Genomic DNA, 19723 nt, shown 5'->3' with positions numbered 1-19723 from the left:
CCCCTGTGACCCTGCATTTCCCATTGCCAAACCAGCTAATCTGTATGTCTTTGTATTGTGGGAGGAAACACATGCAGACATGGGGAGAATGTGCAAACTCCATGCAGACAGTTGCCCTGATGCTGTGAGGCAGCAGTGCTAACCACTGAGCCACCATGCTGCCCATATAGCTTAATGTGTAAGTTGTATATTAAACTATGTTTACTGTTGTCAATAAAACTCAATTGCAAAAATAAATAGTATAATTCAGAAACTTCACATGATACAGCAGTTGACCATTCAAATTGCCTGAGCAAATATTCACAATCATTGTAGTGTGTATCTGACGAGCAAGATTACTCCAAAAAGAATTGAGATTGCATTCCATAGTTCACATAGTGGAAAACTCCCAAAGTAGTGGACTAAGTTTAGATCAAAAATCTCAAATGGAACATCAGAGCAATGAATCACAGAACCTTGCTGATGAACAAACATCCTTTCTTAACCCCAGGCAATAGAACATTCATTTAGCAGAAGGAATTATCATCGTACCGGCACTATGTAAAATGATTAGCAGCTATTTGCAGAGTAGCTGCTGATTTGATTTCTACTAACTCCTTCTGCCTGGACTGCTCTGGAGTAACCTTACGTATTGGCAAATATTCGACAAAATGCATGCCAAGGTTTGTGATGGTCTGCTGCATGCAGTAAAACTTCATTGTAATGGGCTCTCATCCCCTGCCAACAGTTATGTGATGAGCAGCTACTGTGGAGGAGAAAAGGTACAGGAGTAGGTAATCCTTTCTGTCTGCTCTATCTCTGGTAGACTCATCTGACTTCACCATCAGTGAATGTCCTTCACCACTCAATAACAGGCCCATATCTTGTCTTCCTTCTGTTACTGTCAATGTTCCCTTGTTGCTCAACAGCAAAGTTCTATGATTCATTGCTATGATGTTCCACCTGAGACTTTTAATTTAAAGCCAGTCCAATACTTTGGGAGTTTTCTACTATTAAGTTCTTTTTTCCACTCTTGATGCAATTGCAATATGACAACTTCTGTGAACAACAAGCAAATTTTTTAAGCACAGTACAGTACAAACTTAGAAGAAACTCTTAACATTCTTCATCATGCTGGCGAAGCATGTCGAGAGGTGTCCCCGAACAAAGCTCTTCCTTTGTACAAAATCTACATCACAGTCAGTAATGCCCACAAGACAACCCACAGTCACTCCCCCACAGTCACATGTCACTCAAGATACAATGCAGTGACCACATCATCTTCAGAAACAATGTAATGTAAGTTATCCCTTAATGGTCAAATCTGTTGTGCATCGTTTATTTTGTAACTATAGGATGTGGTCAGAATTCCAACTGTAATGTTCTTATTGATTTCTGAATGGGAGGTGATGACAATGTAAATTATCTCTGATTAGCAGTAGATGGCCATATAAATGGCTCTGAATGGTAAGGGACGGGAATGTAAATTCACTTACATCCTAACTGTGGATCACAGACACCCCACCCTACCCCCGGGCCATTCAATTTCTTGCAGGTCAGCATTTAATATCACACCCTTTAATATCACACTACTATGTGCACTGTTGACTGCTATCTTCTTTTTTTTGGAGTAATCATGTTACTGTTGAAATACAAGAGAGGAGAAATCAAACATTCCAAAACAAATTTATTAATGAATTCACTCAATATTACAATCCAGTCAAGTTGGCATCCTTGTGCATGCTCCCATTGCCTGTCTTCTGTGTACCATTATCAGATCTATACTACCTGAGCTTTTGGTGTAAGGCTGCTGCCTCTCACTGAGGCATGTTATGGATGGTCTTGCAATGTTGTTACAAACCGCTCTGAAACTAGAAAGACTGGCTGGTATCAATTTACACTATGTTATATGGGCATCAGCAGTTTGGACTAGCTGACCAGAAACAGCAACTAGGTAAAAACAATGACTGCAGATGCTGGAAACCAGATTCTGGATTAGTGGTGCTGGAAGAGTACAGCAGTTCAGGCAGCATCCGAGAAGCAGTAAAATCGACGTTTTGGGCAAAAGCCCTTCATCAGGAATAAAGGCAGAGAGCCTGAAGGGTGGAGAGATAAGCTAGAGGAGGGTGGGGGTGGGGAGAAAGTAGCATAGAGTACAATAGGTGAGTGGGGGAGGGATGAAGGTGATAGGTCAGGAAGGAGGGTGGAGTGGATAGGTGGAAAAGAAGATAGGCAGGTAGGACAAGTCATGGGGACAGTGCTGAGCTGGAAGTTTGGAACTAGGGTGAGGTGGGGGAAGGGGAAATGAGGAAACTGTTGAAGTCCACATTGATGCCCTGGGGTTGAAGTGTTCCGAGGCGGAAGATGAGGCGTTCTTCCTCCAGGCGTCGGGTGGTGAGGGAGCGGCGGTGAAGGAGGCCCAGGACCTCCATGTACTCGGCAGAGTGGGAGGGGGAGTTGAAATGTTGGGCCACAGGGCGATGTGGTTGATTGGTGCGAGTGTCCCAGAGATGTTCCCTAAAGCGCTCTGCTGGGAGGCATCCAGTCTCCCCAATGTAGAGGAGACCGCATTGGGAGCGACGGATACAATATCATTTATTGCTTTTTGGTAAGGCAAATCAGGGCAGGACCTACACAATTAAAGACGGTGCCCTGGGGAGTGTTGCTGAACAAGGAGACCTAGGGGTGAATGTGCACACTTCCTTGAAAGAGGAGTTGTAGTTAGACAAGGTGGTGAAGAAGGATTTTGGCATGCTTGCTTTCATTGGTCAGAACTTTGAGTATTAGAGTTGGGACATCATGTTATGGCTCTACATTGGTGAGGCCACTGCATACAATTCTCGTTGCCCCTCTATAGGAAGGATGTTGTTAAACTTGAGAGGGTGCAGAAAAGATTGACAAGGATGTTGTCAGGACTGGCAGGTTTGAGCTATAGGGAGAGACTGAATAGGCTGGGACATTTTACCCGGGGCATTGTAGACTGAGGGTTGGCCTTATAAAGGTTTATGGGGTTTAAAGGTTTATGAGGGGTATGGATAGAGTGAATAGCCAATGTCTTTTTTCCTAGGGTGGGGGAGACCAAAACTAGAGGGAATAGGTTTAACGTGAGAGGGGAAAGATTTAAAAAGGACCTGAAGAAAACCTTTTCATGCAGAGGGTGGTTTGTGTATGGAATGAGCTGCCAGAGGCACTGGTGGTGGCTGGTACAATTACATTTAAAAGGCATCTGGATGGTTATGTAAATAGGAATGGTTTAAGGGGATATGGCCAAATGCTGGCAAATGGGACTAGTTCAGACGGGAATGTCTGGTCAGTGTAGTTGAGTTATAGAGTCCTAGAGATGTACAGCTCGGAAACAGACCCTTCTGTCGAACTTGTCCATGTCAACCAGATATCCCCATCCAATCTAGTCCCACCTGCTAGCACTTGGCCCATATCCCTCTAAACCCTTCCTATTCAGACACCTTTTAAATGCTGTAACTGTACCAGCCTCCACCACTTCCTCTGGCAGTTCATTCCATACACGCACTACCCTTTGCGTGAAAATGTTGCCCCTTAGGTCTGTTTTATATCTTTCCCCCTCACCCTAAACCTATATGCCCTGTAGTTCTGGACTTCCTGACCCCAGGGAAAAGACTTTGCCTGTTAATCTTATCCATGCCCCTCATGAGTTTATAAACCTCGATAAAGTCACCCTTTAGCCTCTGACACTCCAGGGAAAACAGTCCTAGCCTATTCAACCTCACCCTATAGCTCAAATCCTCCAACCCTGGCAACATCCTTGTAAATCTTTTCTGAACCCTTTCAAGTTTCACAACATCCTTCCAACAGGAAGGAGACCATTATTGCACGCAATATTCCAAAAGTGGCCTAACCAACATCTGCAGTCATTGTTTTTACCTAACCAACATCCTGTACAGCCGCAACATGATCTCCCAACTCCTATACTCAGTATTCTGACCAATAAAGGAAAGCATACCAAACGCCACCTTCACTATCCTATCTACCTGCAACTCTACTTTCAAGGAGCTATGAACCTGCACTCCAAGGTCTCTTTGTTCAGCAACACTCCCTAGGACCTTATCATTAAGTGTATAAGTCTTGCTAAGATTTGCTTTCCCAAAATGCAACACCTCGCATTTATCTGAATTAAACTCCATCTGCCACTCCTTAGCCCATTGGCCCGTCTGGTCAAGATCCTGTTGTAATCTGAGGTAACCTTCTTCGCTGTCCACTACACCTCCAATTTTGGTATTATCTGCAAACTTACTAACTATATCTCTTATGCTCACATCCAAATCATTTATATAAATGATGAAAAGTAGTGGACCCAGCACCGATCCTTGTGGCACTCCACTGGTCACAGGCCTCCAGTCTGAAAAACAACCCTCCACCACCACCTTCTACCTTCTACCTTCAAGCCAGTTCTGTATCCAAATGCCTAGCTCTCCCTGTATTCCATGAGATCTAACCTTGTTAAGCAGTCTCCCATGGGGAACCTTGTTGAACGCCTTATTGAAGTCCACTGAGTTGGGCCGAAACATCTGTTTCCCTGCTGTATGACTCTATAACTGGCAAAGTGGTTGTGTTGGAAGGACCAATGCTGGATAGAAGGCTACAAGGTCATGCTCCATAGTACGACTGCCACTCCCAGGACATGGTGCTGGAGTGCAGATTACTGGGTCTGTTCAAATGCTTTATCTGCAGCCAAAATGGTAGCTGTTTAGACTTGTGTAGCAGCAAGTCCAGTTTGTACGATTACAGTCTGAACATCCATTGCAGCACTCTGACATTCAATAATTTCTGATTGTGTCACAATGGAAGCTATTCATCACAAATGGGTCTGTCCATTTTTCTAGCTGGAGCTGTCTGCCACTTTCCTAATGGAGACGATGGACTCCATGCCTTCTACAAGTTCCTATGGCCATTTGGTTCTGAACTGCGCCATGTTTTGATATTTGTGAAGGCTTTCTGTAAGGCCTGCCAACACACCAGGCACTTTTATCTTTACATCCATCCACCTTCCTTTGGTAACCATCCCATTAAAGTCCTCATCGGAGTCCACTGGAGGAGAAATCAAGGCAAACTTTGCTCTCCAATGAACTGGCAGCTGCCTGCCACCCATTTGTCCTCAGTGTGTTATCATGTGTAGATCCAGCCTGTATGCAGTCCTGTAAAGTATGCACCATAACACTCGCAGCCATGAGCTCAGAGACTGAGAGTTAGTGATAATTTTTCCTTATTATCACTGTCTCTCTGCTCTTCCACCACTGCCTGAAAAGAGTAAGATTTAGCATGTGGATGAAAAGAACAAAGAGGTGCATGCTTATTTCATCTGAACCTAGTCGTGGGAGAGTATGGGAAGTTGGGAAAGTAGGGTAAGAAGAAATGAACTTACTGCCAGCCTCAATGATTTCAGACCCAATACTGGCCATAGCTTCTATAATGGTTGTTCTAGTGCCTACAGTTACTGTTTCTTAGTTGGTGATGGGCATATGCCGCTAGGCCTAGCTTGATCCTTCCACCTCTAGTTTTGCCATACTTTGTCATGCAAGAGAGAGGAAAGTATTTCAGTGAGTATAGTCCCACCCGCTTGGGTGATGTGACTATTGAGATTGAATAACTGGCTGTGTGTGCAAGCTATGAGACATAGGTGAGAAACTTGCAGCAGTGCAAAATGTGTCAGGGCAAAGTAAGGCTACAAATATGAGACATAAGCTGTGATTGAGATTGTTGGTGATGGGGGTCTAGTGAACTGAGCAGTACGTGAGGTTAATCGTTCAGTTGCTAGGATATGGCATTTCAAGATGGATTCATCAACCTTGCCACTTATGACATCACTGAATATCTTGCAGCACTGGAGTTTGACTGCGAGCAGCAGCTGGCTGATTCAAAGCCTTTGCAGGGTCTATCTGCATGGTTTATTGGCCCTCTGTGTACACAGAACATCTCTCCCATTCTCTACCTCCTGCACCGAAGCTTCTAATCCGCTTTGAGATAACCTTGGAGCCCACTCCATCTTCTGCTCCATTACTTTCACGCTTGCAGATTAGGCACTCTTCCTCAGCCACTTTCAGTACTGAAAAGTCAGTATCCACCTCCCCTGAACTCCAGGCTAACATTAATTGGTATTTGCCTTGTGCTCACTTTGGTCCTTGATTGAGTGCACTTGCATGAGACTACTTGTTACAATCATTTGATGGAGTCGGCTCTACCTGCACCAGAACCAACAACTAATAGTTAGCAGCTTATCACAATTCACACACCTGCAATCTGAAGTGGTTTCACTTCTCACTCCTGCACGGTAGAATGCTCGAGGGTCCACTTTTAGTCTCCTCATACTCCTCATTTAACAAGGAATTACTTTCCACATGTAGGATAATGACATCCATCTTTGCTTGACATCTCCATTGCTTCTTGTCGGAGAGTGTCTCCATTTCCTTGAGTTAAACATTAGAAAGACCAATCCATCATTTTCAACACTTGCCGCAAGTTCTGCCCCTTGATACAGACTCTGTTCTATTTGCCAGCTAGAGTCTTTGGGTAAACCAGGCTGTTGGCAACCTCAGTATTTTATTCACCCTAAGTTGAGATTCAGATCCATTTCCTCTACTACCATAAATGCTGACTAGTTAAACTTCTAACATTGTCCACTTTTATCTCATCCGGTTACTAAAATCCCTTTTCATGCCTTTGCCATCACTCAGTGCCCCATCATCTTGTACTTCACTCATCTAAAACTCTTGTTCATTTCTTAAATCACATCAAGTTCTGCTCAAGCACAACTACTGCTTTTCCTGACCCATTTTGCAATCCTTATGCCTCCACACACTCTCAAACCTCATATTTAAACATCTTACTTACGTATTTAAATCCCTGAACTGTCTTGCCTGTTCTATTTCTATAATCTATCCAAGCTTTGCAATATTCTCCTTTAAAGCTTTCTTCTTGTTCTAATCTCATACTTTCCTCTTGCGTTTGTTCCATTCCTAGAGGCTGTGGCATCCAGCTTCTTTGCTGTATTCTCTGGTATTTCCACCCTCAACTTATTTGCCCCTGCTCTTTTAAGCTCGTCCTCCTCACCTTAAAACCTATTTCTTGGCCAAGCATTTGAGCGCCCATCCCAATATCCTCTCCCCTAGGTTTGCATCTAATTAGTCTGAGATGCTTTTCTCTAAGGATAATATGTAGGCGCAAACTGTTGTCAGATAGTTTAAGATGATCTGTCGTGTGGTGGACGTCCTGTATTATTAATTACAAATGTTTGTGTGTTATCTACAATATAGACGTGTCACATATGCCAGATGTTACTTCCCAACAAGTGCAGTTTCTCATCGCACTTAAGAATACATCAACACAAGTCTCCATATACATGTCCGGAATGTGGAGCGATATGCAGGTCCTCGCACTTTCAGACCCATGTCACCAGGAATTGCCTGCACTACACCCGTAAAGTGGGATACCGGTTAGTTGTATGTTTGCGTTACTCTATTAGTTTATTACTGTGATTCTAAAATATTGACCTACCTTGGGTTGAGATTCACTTTTATTTCCTTCCTTTCAAACTTGCCCATCCTACTGGGATCCAGTCCACCAACCTATCACTCCTGTTTGGTTGTACACTCCAAAATATTAGAAAGCCAACTAAAACATCTAACTTGCACAAAATGCACTGTGACTTTGAATTTGTATTTGAAACAGATAGGATAACAATTGGTTTTGAATGTTCTTTCATTTTTGATTATGGCTGGGAAGATGAATCAAAATACTTCCTAAATGTTCTGAGGGCACAAAGATAGGTAGGATTAAAAGTTCTGAAGAGTTTACAGGTATGCTGCAAATAAATATAGATTGGTTAAGTGATTGGGGAAAAAATGTGCTAGAACATAATGTGGAAAAATCTGAACCTGTCTATTTTGAAGAATGGATGGAAAAGCAGAGTTTTGTTTAAATTGAAAGAGAGGTTGCAGAGCCCTGAGGTACAGGGGAACATAGGTGTCCTGTCACATGATTTGCAAATGATTGCCATGTGGATACAGTAAGTGATTAGAAGGCAAATGGAATGTTGATCTTTGCTGCAGGGGGAATGGAATATAAAAGTGGGGATGAGTTGTTTGAGGCATTGGTAAGCCCACAACTCGTGTACTGTATATGGCTTTAGTCTCATTATTTAAGAAAGGACAAAATTGCATCTGAAGCAGATCAGAGAAGGTTCATTTGACTGATACCTCGCATGTGGGTGAGGTTATCTTCTGAGGAAAAATTGCACAATTTGGGCCTGCGTTCATTGTCATTTAGAAGAATGAGAGGTGATCTTCTTGTATGGGATCTCGAGTGGGCTTGACAGGATGGATGCCAAAATGATATTTTTACCACAGGAGACACTAGAATTGGAGGGTATAGTTTAAACAAAAGAGTTTTCCTATTTAAGAATTAAATGAGGAGAATTTCATTCTCTTAAAGGGTCATGAGTCAGTAGAATTCCCTTGCCTGGAGATCAGAAGGGACAGCGTTATTGAATAATTTCAAGGCAGCGGAAAATAGATTTTGGATTTGTAAGGGCTTCATAAGTTATCAGGGAAAGCTAGGAAAGTGGGTTGAAGTTACAATCACTTTAGCTATGATCTTATCTAATTACAGAGCAGGCTTTAGGGATGAAAGGCCTAACTTTTGTTCCTAATTTGTTTGTTTGTACATAGGAGAAAACAGGATAGGGGGTGGTCAGCACAGGTAGTGATCCCAATCCATAAGAGAAATAGCTTAGACTCATACCTCTAGCAACAAAAGTAAGTGCTTGGGAAAATTAAACGCTTATCTCTTTATGTACGAAATATTACTGTTCAGCTATTCTGCGTATTTCATTTGTGATTGTTTTCTTCTTGCAGTTGTATACATTGTGGTGTTGTCTATGCTGACCTAGCTGCCCTGAAATCTCATATCCAAGGTGCTCATTGCGAGATCTTCTACAAATGTCCTATCTGCCCCATGGCTTTCAAGTCGGCACCAAGTACTCATTCACACGCCTACACACAGCACCCAGGCATCAAAATAGGAGAAGCTAAGTAAGTTCTGTAAGCATGCTTGCTATGAAATTATTTTTAAAAAATATACTTTTTTGCTGTGACACAGCACTTCTGTAATGTAAAATCTTATTGCTGTTATAACTCTGTCCTTTGTGAACAGAGTTGAAACAAACTCAATTCAGATTCCAGTGGGGCTGTGCCTTAGGTCAATTCCAGATGAACTAAATCAGCAGTTTTCCTCTGCGCAGCAAGAGCTTGGCTATAGGCTGCTTGGCGCTTGCCTCATTTAGGGAATGTGGCACTGGAGCAGACTAAGATTAGTTTCCTTAGCACACAGGGAGAAGCTAACACATTGGGTGGAATGTTATGCTGCCGGATGTGATAGTGGTAGAGGTGAGTAGGATGCTTCGTCAGGGCAAATGGTAATGTACTCAATCCCTGCTGCTTTCCCACTCCTGCCAATATTAAGTTCTGGTTGGGCAGGCTTCTAGTTGACCTTTCCATGCTACTGATTGTTGTGCTTAGGGCCAATAAAGAATCGCTCAAGGGCCTTAGCCCACCACTTCTAGGATTATCCAGCTCGCAGAGGCAAACCTGTGCAGGCTGCTTGTCAGATGGAGTACTCGGGAACTGGGGGTCGGAGATCTCAATTAGGGCATGGACATTGAGCAGGGATTTGCCAGTTGAGGGTCATGCCTGCCTTAGCTTCCTGACCCCTCCACTGCTACCCATACAATCACTACTTCCAGTGGTTCTGGCACGTGGGACTTCTGTTCCAGGGAAGTCAAATCCAAAGGAGGGCCCACCAATGTCCTTGGAATTAGTTGACTGGACCTCCCTTTGGAGAGAGCAGCCCTAAGGCTCTCACCCACTTTCCAGCTGGCAGGCAAGAGCCATGCCACAAATCGAAGATTCCAGCTATTTTCAGTCCTGAAACAGGAACACAGAGTTGGCAAAGTTGCCAGCTCTACCACCTGAACTTGGGAAAGGGATTGTGTACAGTTAGATTTCAGTCTGAGCAGATAGGTCATAGAAACCAGATATCCCAACCCAATCTAGTCCCACCTGCCAACACCTGGCCCATATTCCTCCAAATTCTTCCTATTCATATACCCATCCAAATGCCTCTTAAATGTTGCAATTGTGCCAGCCTCCACCACTTCGTCTGGCAGCTCATTCCATACACGTACCACCCGCTGCGTGAAAAAGTTTCCCCTTAGGTCTCTTTTATTTCTTTCCCCTCTGACCCTAAATCTATGCCCCCTAGTTCTGGACTCCCCAACCCCAGGGAAAAGACTTTGTTTATTTATCCTATCCATGCCCCTTATAATTTTGTAAACCTCTGTAAGGTAACCCCTCAGCCTCCGACATTCCAGGGAAAACAGCCCCAGCCTGTTCAGCCTCTCCCTATAGCTCAAATCCTTCTAAATCTTTTCTGAACCCTTTCAAGTTTCATAACATCTTTCCGATAGGAAGGAGACCAATATTCTAACAGTGGCCTAACCAATGTCCTGTACAGTTGCAACATGACTTCCCAACTCCTGTACTCAGTACTCTGATCGATAAAGGAAAGCATACCAAACGCCTTCTCCTCTATCCTATCTATCTGCGACTCCACTTTCAAGGAGCTATGAACCTGCACTCCAAGGTCTCTTTGTTCAGCAACACTCCCTCAGACCTTACCATTAAGTGTATAAGTCCTGCTAAGATTTGCTTTCCCGAAATGCAGCACCTCACATTTATCTGAATTAAACTCCATCTGCCACTTCTCAGCCCATTGGTGTTAACAGGGGAGGCGGTGGCAATGTCACTGGGCAAGTAATCCAGAGGTCCAGTTAAGCATTCTGAAGACACGAGTCAATTTTCACCATGGAAGATCATAAAATGTGAATTCAGCAAAAATCTAGGATTGAAAAGAAAGCCCAATATTGACCATGCAGTTGCTGTTGCTTTTCATAAAGTTAATCTGGCTGAGCAATGTCCTCTTGGGAAGGAAATCTACCATTTTTACCAAATCTGCCTACAGGTGACTCCAGACCCACAGCAACATTGTTTACTCTTGTCTGCTCTCTGGGTAATTAGGGTTGGGCAAGAAATGTAGGCCCAGCTAGTGACACTAACATCCCACAAATAAATATAATAAAACTGGAGCTGGACCCATTGCCCCACAAAGAGTTTGGAGGAAGCTGTTGGGGCTGTAGGTGGACTGTGATCTGGGACTTTGTCAAAGCTGCTGAAAAGAAACAAAAGAAATTCTAGCCATCACCCTACACACACTCCTCATGTCCCATCCGTACCAACCTATGCTGCGATTTGGTCCCTCATATCCCCATTTCAAGCCATGATCCACTATCCAGCTTCAATACCACCTCATAACCCCAATGCCAACATATGCCCCTCCTTTCATACCCACCATTACTGCCCCTGAGCCAACTTAGTGCCAAGTCATGTCATCACAAGCCCTCTGCCCATCACCATTTGCCCTATACTCTTCATGACAACATAAGTATCCACCATGCTGAGTAAGTTTTGATGAATTCAAAAAGTCATTCTATTAATAAAAACTCTTTTTCTATATTTCACTTCCTTCAAGACTTAATTTCTTATGAAAGCGACTATTGGTATTCATAACCATACATCAAGACATCATAAGGAATTAATGCTGTCAACCAAACAGAACCAACAGGCACCTCACTGTGACAATTACAGGTTATGAAATCAGGTATGCAGCACAAATCCCATAATGTAAGTCCTCAGGCTTTGCCAACTGACAGAGTGAAATACCAAGCACTACTGTTTTTAATACTACAGACATGTTTTTTTTCAAAACTTTAAAAACCAGGAAATTAAAAATCTTTGATAGTTCAGATTTATTTATGTCTACTTTTAACAATCTCTAAGGGCACTTTTCACCTTCCTAAGGGCACATTCCTTCTCCAAATATGTCCTTAGGTCTATCCACACTCGTAACTGTAACTCTTAAAAAGTTACAGTTAAAGTTAGCAGCCTAAGATATTCTAGTATGTCTAAAATACACAAGTTGTAAATTCTCACTTCATCCTTTCAAAAGTCAGATCTGACTGAAGTAAGCTGAAATTTTATATATGCTCACATGAACCACACTTCCTCAAAATGTGACCAAACCTTGTCCCCACCAAACTTAAAAAAAGATGGTTTCTGTGTTCAAAATCAGGACTTCACTCAAAGGGTCATGAATCAGCGGAATTCATTATCCCGGAACTTGTTGGATATCAGGACACCGAATAAACTTCCCAGAAATGACGAGACAGATTTTAAATTGGTAATGAGTTGAAGTGAGATGGGGAGTGGGCAGAAAATTGGAGTTGAAGCTGAGATAGAAATATATAAACAGGAGAAGTCCATTTAGCTCCTCGAGCCTGTTTCAGCATTCAATAAGATCATGGTTACTCTTTGGCCCAACTCTGGATAACTGCCTCTGGCCCACATCTCTTAATACCTTTGCTTAACACAACTTTATTCTATCCAAATTTAAAATTTACAATAAATCCTGGCTTCCATTGTTGTTTGTGGAAGAGAGTTTGATACACCTACCACCCTTTGCACATAGAAGTGCTTCCTCATTTTCTCCTGAATGGTCTGGCCCTAATTCTTAAACGATATCCCCTGCTGGTTGTAGAGTCTCCAACTGGAAATATTTTATCATTATCTACCGTCTTTTCCTGTTAATGTCTGGAAGACTTCAATCAGATCACTCCTTAACATTTGAAATATTAGAGAAAACAGGCCTGATTTGTGTAATCTCTTCTCATAACTTAACCCGTGAAGTCCAGGTATCACACTTGTAAAGCTGCTTTGTACACCCTCCAAGGCCAATATATCCTTCCTAAGGTATGGTGCCCAGATTAGTTCAAACCACTCCAACTGGGGTCTAACTATGGTTTTGTGCAACTGAAGCATAATGTCTGCATCCTTGTACTCCAGTCCTCTAGATGTCAAGGTCAACATTATATTCGTCTTCTTGGTTATTTTCTGCATCTATTTGGGAAGGTGATGGCCCACTGGTATTATCGCTGAGCTGTTAATCCAGAGACCCAGGTAATATTCTGGCACCTAGATTCGAATCCTGCCATGGCAAATGGTGGAAGTTAAATTCAATAATAAAATGGAATTAAGGGTCTAATAATGTCCATGAAACCATCATCAATTGTCAGGAAAAACCCGTCAGGTTCATTGGTGTCCTTTAGTGAAGGAAACTGCCATCCTTACCTGCTCTGGACCACATACAACTCTAAAACCATAGTAAAATGGTTGACTCTTACTATCCTTTTGTATGGGCAATAAATGCTGGGCTGGCCAGCAATGTCATCCTCCCATGAATAAATACAAGCAAAATGAGTCTCTTTGGACAGCCACTGTATTTAATTTCATACCACCTAGAAAGCATCTTGACCAATCCTTATTTGTTCTAAAATAGATAACCTCACACTTGCTTACATTGAACTCCACCTGCCACAGCTTTGCCCATTCATTTAGTCTGTCAGTGTCACTTTGTAATTTTATGCTACCATCTCCATTGTCGACAAGGTCACCTAACTTGTGTCCTCAGTAAATTTGGATAGATGACTTTCCATGCCATTATCCAAATCATTGATAAATAACAAGTGTTAAAATAATTAAACAAGTGAATAATTGAGACCTTAACACAGCCCTTGTGGGACATAACTGGTCACAGTTCCCAATTTGATTGCCTACTCATTATCCCTACTTTCTGTCACTTGCTACTCAACCAATTTCACAGCCATGTCAGTAAGTTGCTCTCGACTCAGTGGTCTTCTACTTTAGTTAACAGTCTCATATGTGGGACTTCATCAAATACCTTCTGAAAGTCCATATAAACAGTATCCATAGACATTCCCCTGTCTACTACTTTCGTCACTTCCTCAAAGAATTCATTGAGGTTTGTCAGGCATGACCGATGTGTCATAAATCCATGCTCTCCCTGATTAACTGAAACTTTGCAGTATTCGATTACCCTATCATTGATTGTAGACTTTAACAATTTCCCCACACCTGGGAACATTCATGAAATTCAGAAAATTAAAATGATGAGGAAAGTGTTTCCTTAATCTCAGTATGCATGTCAGATTCTTGGTGAACTCCAGTATGATTTGTTTCTCTCTCCTCCAATGCCACATTCTCTAAGTGACAAATGAGACAGACAGCCCACTGCCAAGCTTCTGCTGTCAGTAAACCAGTCATACATAAGTGTCCAAAATAGTGGGATTGTATTGTCCCCTCCCTGTCACCCTTGAGTGAAGCATCTCTTCTCAGTCTCTGATTTAAGACTTGAGTTGATATTCTGACTTGTGCAATATTTGCTAATTTAAAATAAATATTTTACCTGAATATCATGAATAACAATCTGCTGTCTTTTAATCAATAATATTATTCTTCCAGGAATTTTTACAGCTAGAAGCCAAAATAAAAATGATACTTGCTAGTGCTCCTGAAAAGAGATTGATTCGGGTATATATTGATTTTTTGTGCTAAAGTGAAATGTGTGAGCAAATTCAAATGCGAGTAAAAATTGGGAGAGGTGTAAAATAGTTTGCCAAGCTCCTATCACTATCTACACCAGTGATTTGATTTGAAGGAATAAAGCAATACTTGTGTTTTTGAGCACTGAAAACCAAAAATTTACTTCTAAACTGAATCGATGGTGCATTTTTCATCCAGGTGGTCTATGTGTGTCTTTCCTACCCCTAAGCTGGTGAGAATAATGTACGAGGGTCCAAACGTCAGATTCTCACCAGCGAGACAAACATTTGCAGTTAAATCCTCCTCCTCAGACGATGAAATGATGTTCTAGCTATTAGATGGCAAAAGATCTATCTGCATGCATTTATCTCAATAATTGCACAGATTGCAAAATTAACTTCTCCTTCACAATCAAGATACTCGACCGCACAAACCTAGTGAGTACCTATTGCGTTTCTGCTTCCAGTTCAGGTAAATACATAGCTTTAGCTGTGTCCATAAAAAACCTTCCTCATATCCCTTGTCTCTTATTTTTGTTGTAAGCTTTACAATACAAGTAGGTATTGCCATTGGGGCAAGGCAGAATATGTTCTGGGCCATTATTAGTCTGGAGAGTGGGAATGTATCAGCTTCATCTTCACAGTTGACACACTCATGGTCAGGGTATAGCAGCAGCTTTTGTCTCACAGCTGGCACAGGTCACTGAAGGCAAGCAGCAGCTTGTGGCAGAGGAACACTTCAGCGGGGAAGTCAAGGCAGGAGCACGTGATTGTCGGAAACGGCAAAGTGTCAATTTGAAAGCAGGGCGCGTGTTGCTGAAGGGCACAGGCATCATAGGTATCAGCTGCATACACAGCAAACCAGCACATGAGGATGTGGGAAAGACAAAGGGGAGGTGTGTTTACTGATTAATGGAATAAGTGGATGCTCAGTTTATCAGGGAATACCATCACAGTCTGTTCAGAGATTGGATCATTTATAGTCTGGCGTGAAGTAATTATTCAGTTCCTCAGCCATTTCCTTGTTCTTAGTCAAGCAGTTGACCCAAACTAGGTCCAAGGATTGAGCCACAATCAGTCATGAAAGACAAGCTAAATCAGTCCAGGCCTTGCTGCTCGGTCAGTCAGGACCATCCTTCAAATACAGTCCAGGTGAGGTGAGTTGCTGTCAGTCGGGATGTCCTGCAAAGTGTTTTTGGGAATGGGCTGCAGTCAGCCAGGAGGCCAGATCAGACACAAACCAGAGGTTTTTGAGCATTGTTGATGCTGTATGCAGGTCGATTCTGGGGACTGGCCTGGATGCCTTTGCTAATGGAGAGAATGTTTACAGTCATAGTGTAAACGAAGATAGTAGAGTGGAATCTAGCACTATGGGGTGTGGGGATGATGTGGGGAGACTGGCCTGTGCTAAAGTCACTTCTGGTCATTCTGAGTGGGAGATTGCAGGCGTGCAAAGGGAGTAAAAGGAGAATATTGTTTAAAAGAAAAAGAGCAGAAGTGAAATGGGCAGGAGAGGGGGACACAGGGTCACTGGAGAAACAGGGATTGTGATACAGTAAGAGCCATGGAGGGGTGGGCAGGGGAGGGTGAAATTGCGGGTAAGGAGGGAGCCTGCAAGTCACTATGGTAACGAAAGTTCTAAAGCTCACCATGTTGATTAAAAAAAAACTGCATAATAAGCTTTCAATATTGACAAAGCAACACCCACAGTGAAAAGTGTAAATAACTGTTCTCCTTGGATATTTTCTTAAACAACCTGTTCAGGAACATTATGACACAATACTGGAGCACAGTGGCTCAGTGGTTAGCACTGCAGCCTCACAGCGCCAGGGACCCGGGTTCGATTCCCACCTTGGGAGTTTGCACATTCTCCCCGTGTCTGAATGGGTTTCCTCCGGGTGCTCTGGTTTCCTCCCACAGTCCAAAGATGCGCAGGTCAGATGAATTGGCCATGTTAAATTGCCCATAGTGTTAGGTGTGCTAGTAAATGTAGGGTGGGGGAGTGGGTCTAGATGGGTTGCTCTTCGGTGGGTCGGCGTGGACTTGTTAGGCCGAAGGGCCGTTTCCATACTGTAGGGAATCTAATCTAATCTAATCTGGAGCAGGTGGGACTTGACCCTGGGTTTCTTGGTCCAGGGGTAGGGGCGCTACCACTGCACTGTAAGAGAACCCTTCCTTTTTCCCTAGAAAGGTGAAATGGTTGAAATGTGAAGTTATTTAAAAAGCTACTCCAGTAATTAGGAGTTCAATGATTAATAAATGTGAAACAACTGCCTTCAATTCCCCCTTAGCCAGCATGTCAACATATGTCATGATGGTAGTCTCCCTCCCTCTGGGCTGGAAAGTCCAGGGTCAAATCCCAGCTGTCATGGAAGTGTGTCATTGCATTCCCAATAGGTTGATTAAATACAAACCTACCTCTTTTCATTTTAAGGGTATTGTAGCACAATGGTAGTGCTCCTTCTCTGGGCCCGAAAGTCCAGGTTCAAGTCCCATCTCAGAATATGACTGGACTTTCTTTTTTCCTCTACCTCCTTAGAATTCTGACCTGTTGTCCCAAAGTACTGAGTGAGAATGGCCTGATTGGCATCTTGTGCACACAGGTCAGTCAGAGTCAACGGAGTAATGTTCAGTCACATAAAATCTAATGGTTCCCTTTGGCGATGTCACAATGTCATAACGACTGCAAAATATCACATAGCAGCTGCTCTATTTCACATATAAAATGGAGGCTGCTTGGAGAGGACTCCTATGGTACCTTTTGAGTTGAGGTGGCGGAGGGGGAGCTGGCTCATGGAAGCAGCATCATGTCTTGGCCACATTGCCATTTTCTTGGACCACTTTTTTTAGCTCAGGATTACTAATGTGCGTGGCAAAGATAGAGAGTGTTGTACAGTTAGAATGTAATCCTGCTGGAATAGATGCCTCCAAGCTCTGGTGCGGTTGGTGGCAATGAACTGTCAGGAATCAGAGCATTGCAGAATCACATGGAGCGCATGTCAGTTAGACAGGTTTGAGACTAACACAGGGTCAGGGAATAACTGAAGTTTCATGTGGAACGATGTTAGGGGAAAGTAACCCTTTACAAAGATTGTGCTTTTCACTTAATGTTCTCACAGATCACCTGAAAGTGAAAGGACCATGCACAGATTGACTCTATTATTAGATCTTGCAGTCCTAAAGGAACCATCACAGAAAACAACAGCAGCAGTTGCTGAACAGTGTGCCGACTGAGAAGGAACAAGATAAAGAGTCAAAGGCGAGCTCTTGCTCCAAGCGCATTTAGGTGCAGCTACCTGGTGATGAGTGAGAGGCAGTATTGCAGATGACTCAGAATGTTCCAAGTCACCATGTCACAGCTGTATGCCAGCTGCTAGCCATAGATCTTCTGGTCAAAAAGACTGGGTGGCAATCCCATTTCGAAAAACATAAAGGTAACAGCTGCCCTTATTTTCTTTTTCTGTGGATTGTTCTAGAACCCCCTGAGGTATTTCTGGTCTTCACCTCAGAAGTGCATTGGCACAGCACTGATGCTTTCTTTGCGTGAGCCCTCCTTTGGCACAGGATATAGGCAGCAGTATCATAAGGATTCTCAACAGTTACTGCTTTCCCACAGGTTCGGGATACAACTGATTGCAACCAGATAGCAGTCGGAGTGCCCAATTATCAACCAGCAGTCAGTGTCAACTGAACAGGACTCCATTTTCTTAATGTTCAAATCATTTGTGACCAGAACAGCTTGTCAATGTAGTTTGCACAAGATATCCAGAGAGCTGCCATAACTATCACACCCTGGGCCACTCACAGGTACCAGGTACTTTTGAAGGCTTTTGGCTCATTCAAGGATGGTTGCTAGGTGACAAGGGATACTCCCCTCCATGTTCAGTTGATGACACGTCTTGGAAGTGCTCTGCCTACTATCGAGGAGAGATACAAACAACGCTGTCCGTGCTTCAACCTGATCCATTGTGGAACAGATCATAGACTTTATGAAAATGAGGTGTGTTATACCTCAGACCAGATCTCCTGCATCATAGTGATGTTGCACTCCCTACAAACTCAGTTGCAAATGTTTGGAGGTGTTGGCTGAGGAGGATATGCAGGAATGACAGGAAAATTCTGAGGAAGATGATCTTCAGGAGTCTGAGCAGGTGTCTGCTCTTCAGCATTCCTTTGATTTGACAGACTTTGGATGTTTCTGTCTCCACTGGCTCTGGATAGGTTTCAGTGATGTGCTCCCAGATTGTGTCCCTGGGACAGCTGTAGCCAATGTAACTACTGAGGTGACAATCTCTATGTTGGCGGAGGGTCAGGTAAATGTCTTTTCTGTGGGCCCCTGAGCATTTAGAAGCTTCCTGTTTAGAGGTATTGCTGGTTTAGAATGGCTCAGACTGTGACTTCTTACACTGGGCCTAGCGCTGGATGCTGCATTTACTGCAGAAGTGAAGAGAAAAAAAGTTAGGTATGGAAGTTGCAGAATAGCTTAAGCGGATCAATGTGTTTGCCCTCTGTACATATTCATGTTGCTTAATGGGTTGTAGGTCTATTCCTGTCACTCTGGTGCCACAATAAAGGCCGTGGTCTTCATTAACCATCTATAATGCTCCTTCTTCAAAAGGATTGAAAATTATGATTTCATTGCTGTTTACCTACAATGAAATAAAGAGAAGGATTGAGTATGATTGAATGGGTGCATAACCTTGCAAGTGGATGAGCGTTGATTGGGAAGCACACTGGGCATAAAGTGTTTATATACTTTGAGGGCATGAATTGGCAGAGAGTCATTGTGTGTCCTATCATGCCTGTGAGGCTGGCATATTTCTGGTGAAGGACTTATGCCCGAAATACGGACTCTCCTTCTCCTTGGATGCTGCCTGACCTGCTGTGCTTTTCCAGCACCACACTCTCAACTCTGATCTGCAGCATCTGCAGTCCTCACTTTCTCCATGTGAGGCTGACAGGCTGGGTGCCTTTCTGTACAGTGGCAGAGTTAAGGCCCTGCCAGTGTGAGCTGGTAGAGAGATGATGGTGCCAGTTGCCCCTTACTGCTGATCAGACATTTTCCTCCAGCACTGCTTGCCATTTCAGTGTGAGAACCACTAGCACGGATCTGGGTTGTTATCTGGACCCAGGGCAACTGGGTTTGATGAGATGGCCTCCTGGGCAATCTCATGGGCAGAGGATGTCCCTCCTATCAATGAA

At 43.2% G+C, this 19723-nt stretch overlaps 1 protein-coding gene across 9 annotated transcripts in view; it reads left to right on the top strand.

The window, feature by feature from the left end:
• The window catches only part of znf532 (zinc finger protein 532), a 226786-nt gene that overhangs the window by 139394 nt on the left and 67669 nt on the right, over window positions 1-19723 (top strand). For all 9 annotated transcript variants that reach the window (XM_072573555.1, XM_072573593.1, XM_072573576.1 and 6 more), the window contains 2 exons: window positions 7266-7444; window positions 8865-9041. In XM_072573555.1, the coding sequence (XP_072429656.1) occupies window positions 7266-7444; window positions 8865-9041 (356 nt within the window). The remainder of the gene's footprint in view (window positions 1-7265; window positions 7445-8864; window positions 9042-19723) is intronic.

The sequence above is a fragment of the Chiloscyllium punctatum genome, chromosome 1 (genome assembly GCF_047496795.1).
Source record: "Chiloscyllium punctatum isolate Juve2018m chromosome 1, sChiPun1.3, whole genome shotgun sequence".
Classification (NCBI taxonomy): domain Eukaryota; kingdom Metazoa; phylum Chordata; class Chondrichthyes; order Orectolobiformes; family Hemiscylliidae; genus Chiloscyllium; species Chiloscyllium punctatum.
This window is presented reverse-complemented; position numbering and strand designations above follow the sequence as displayed.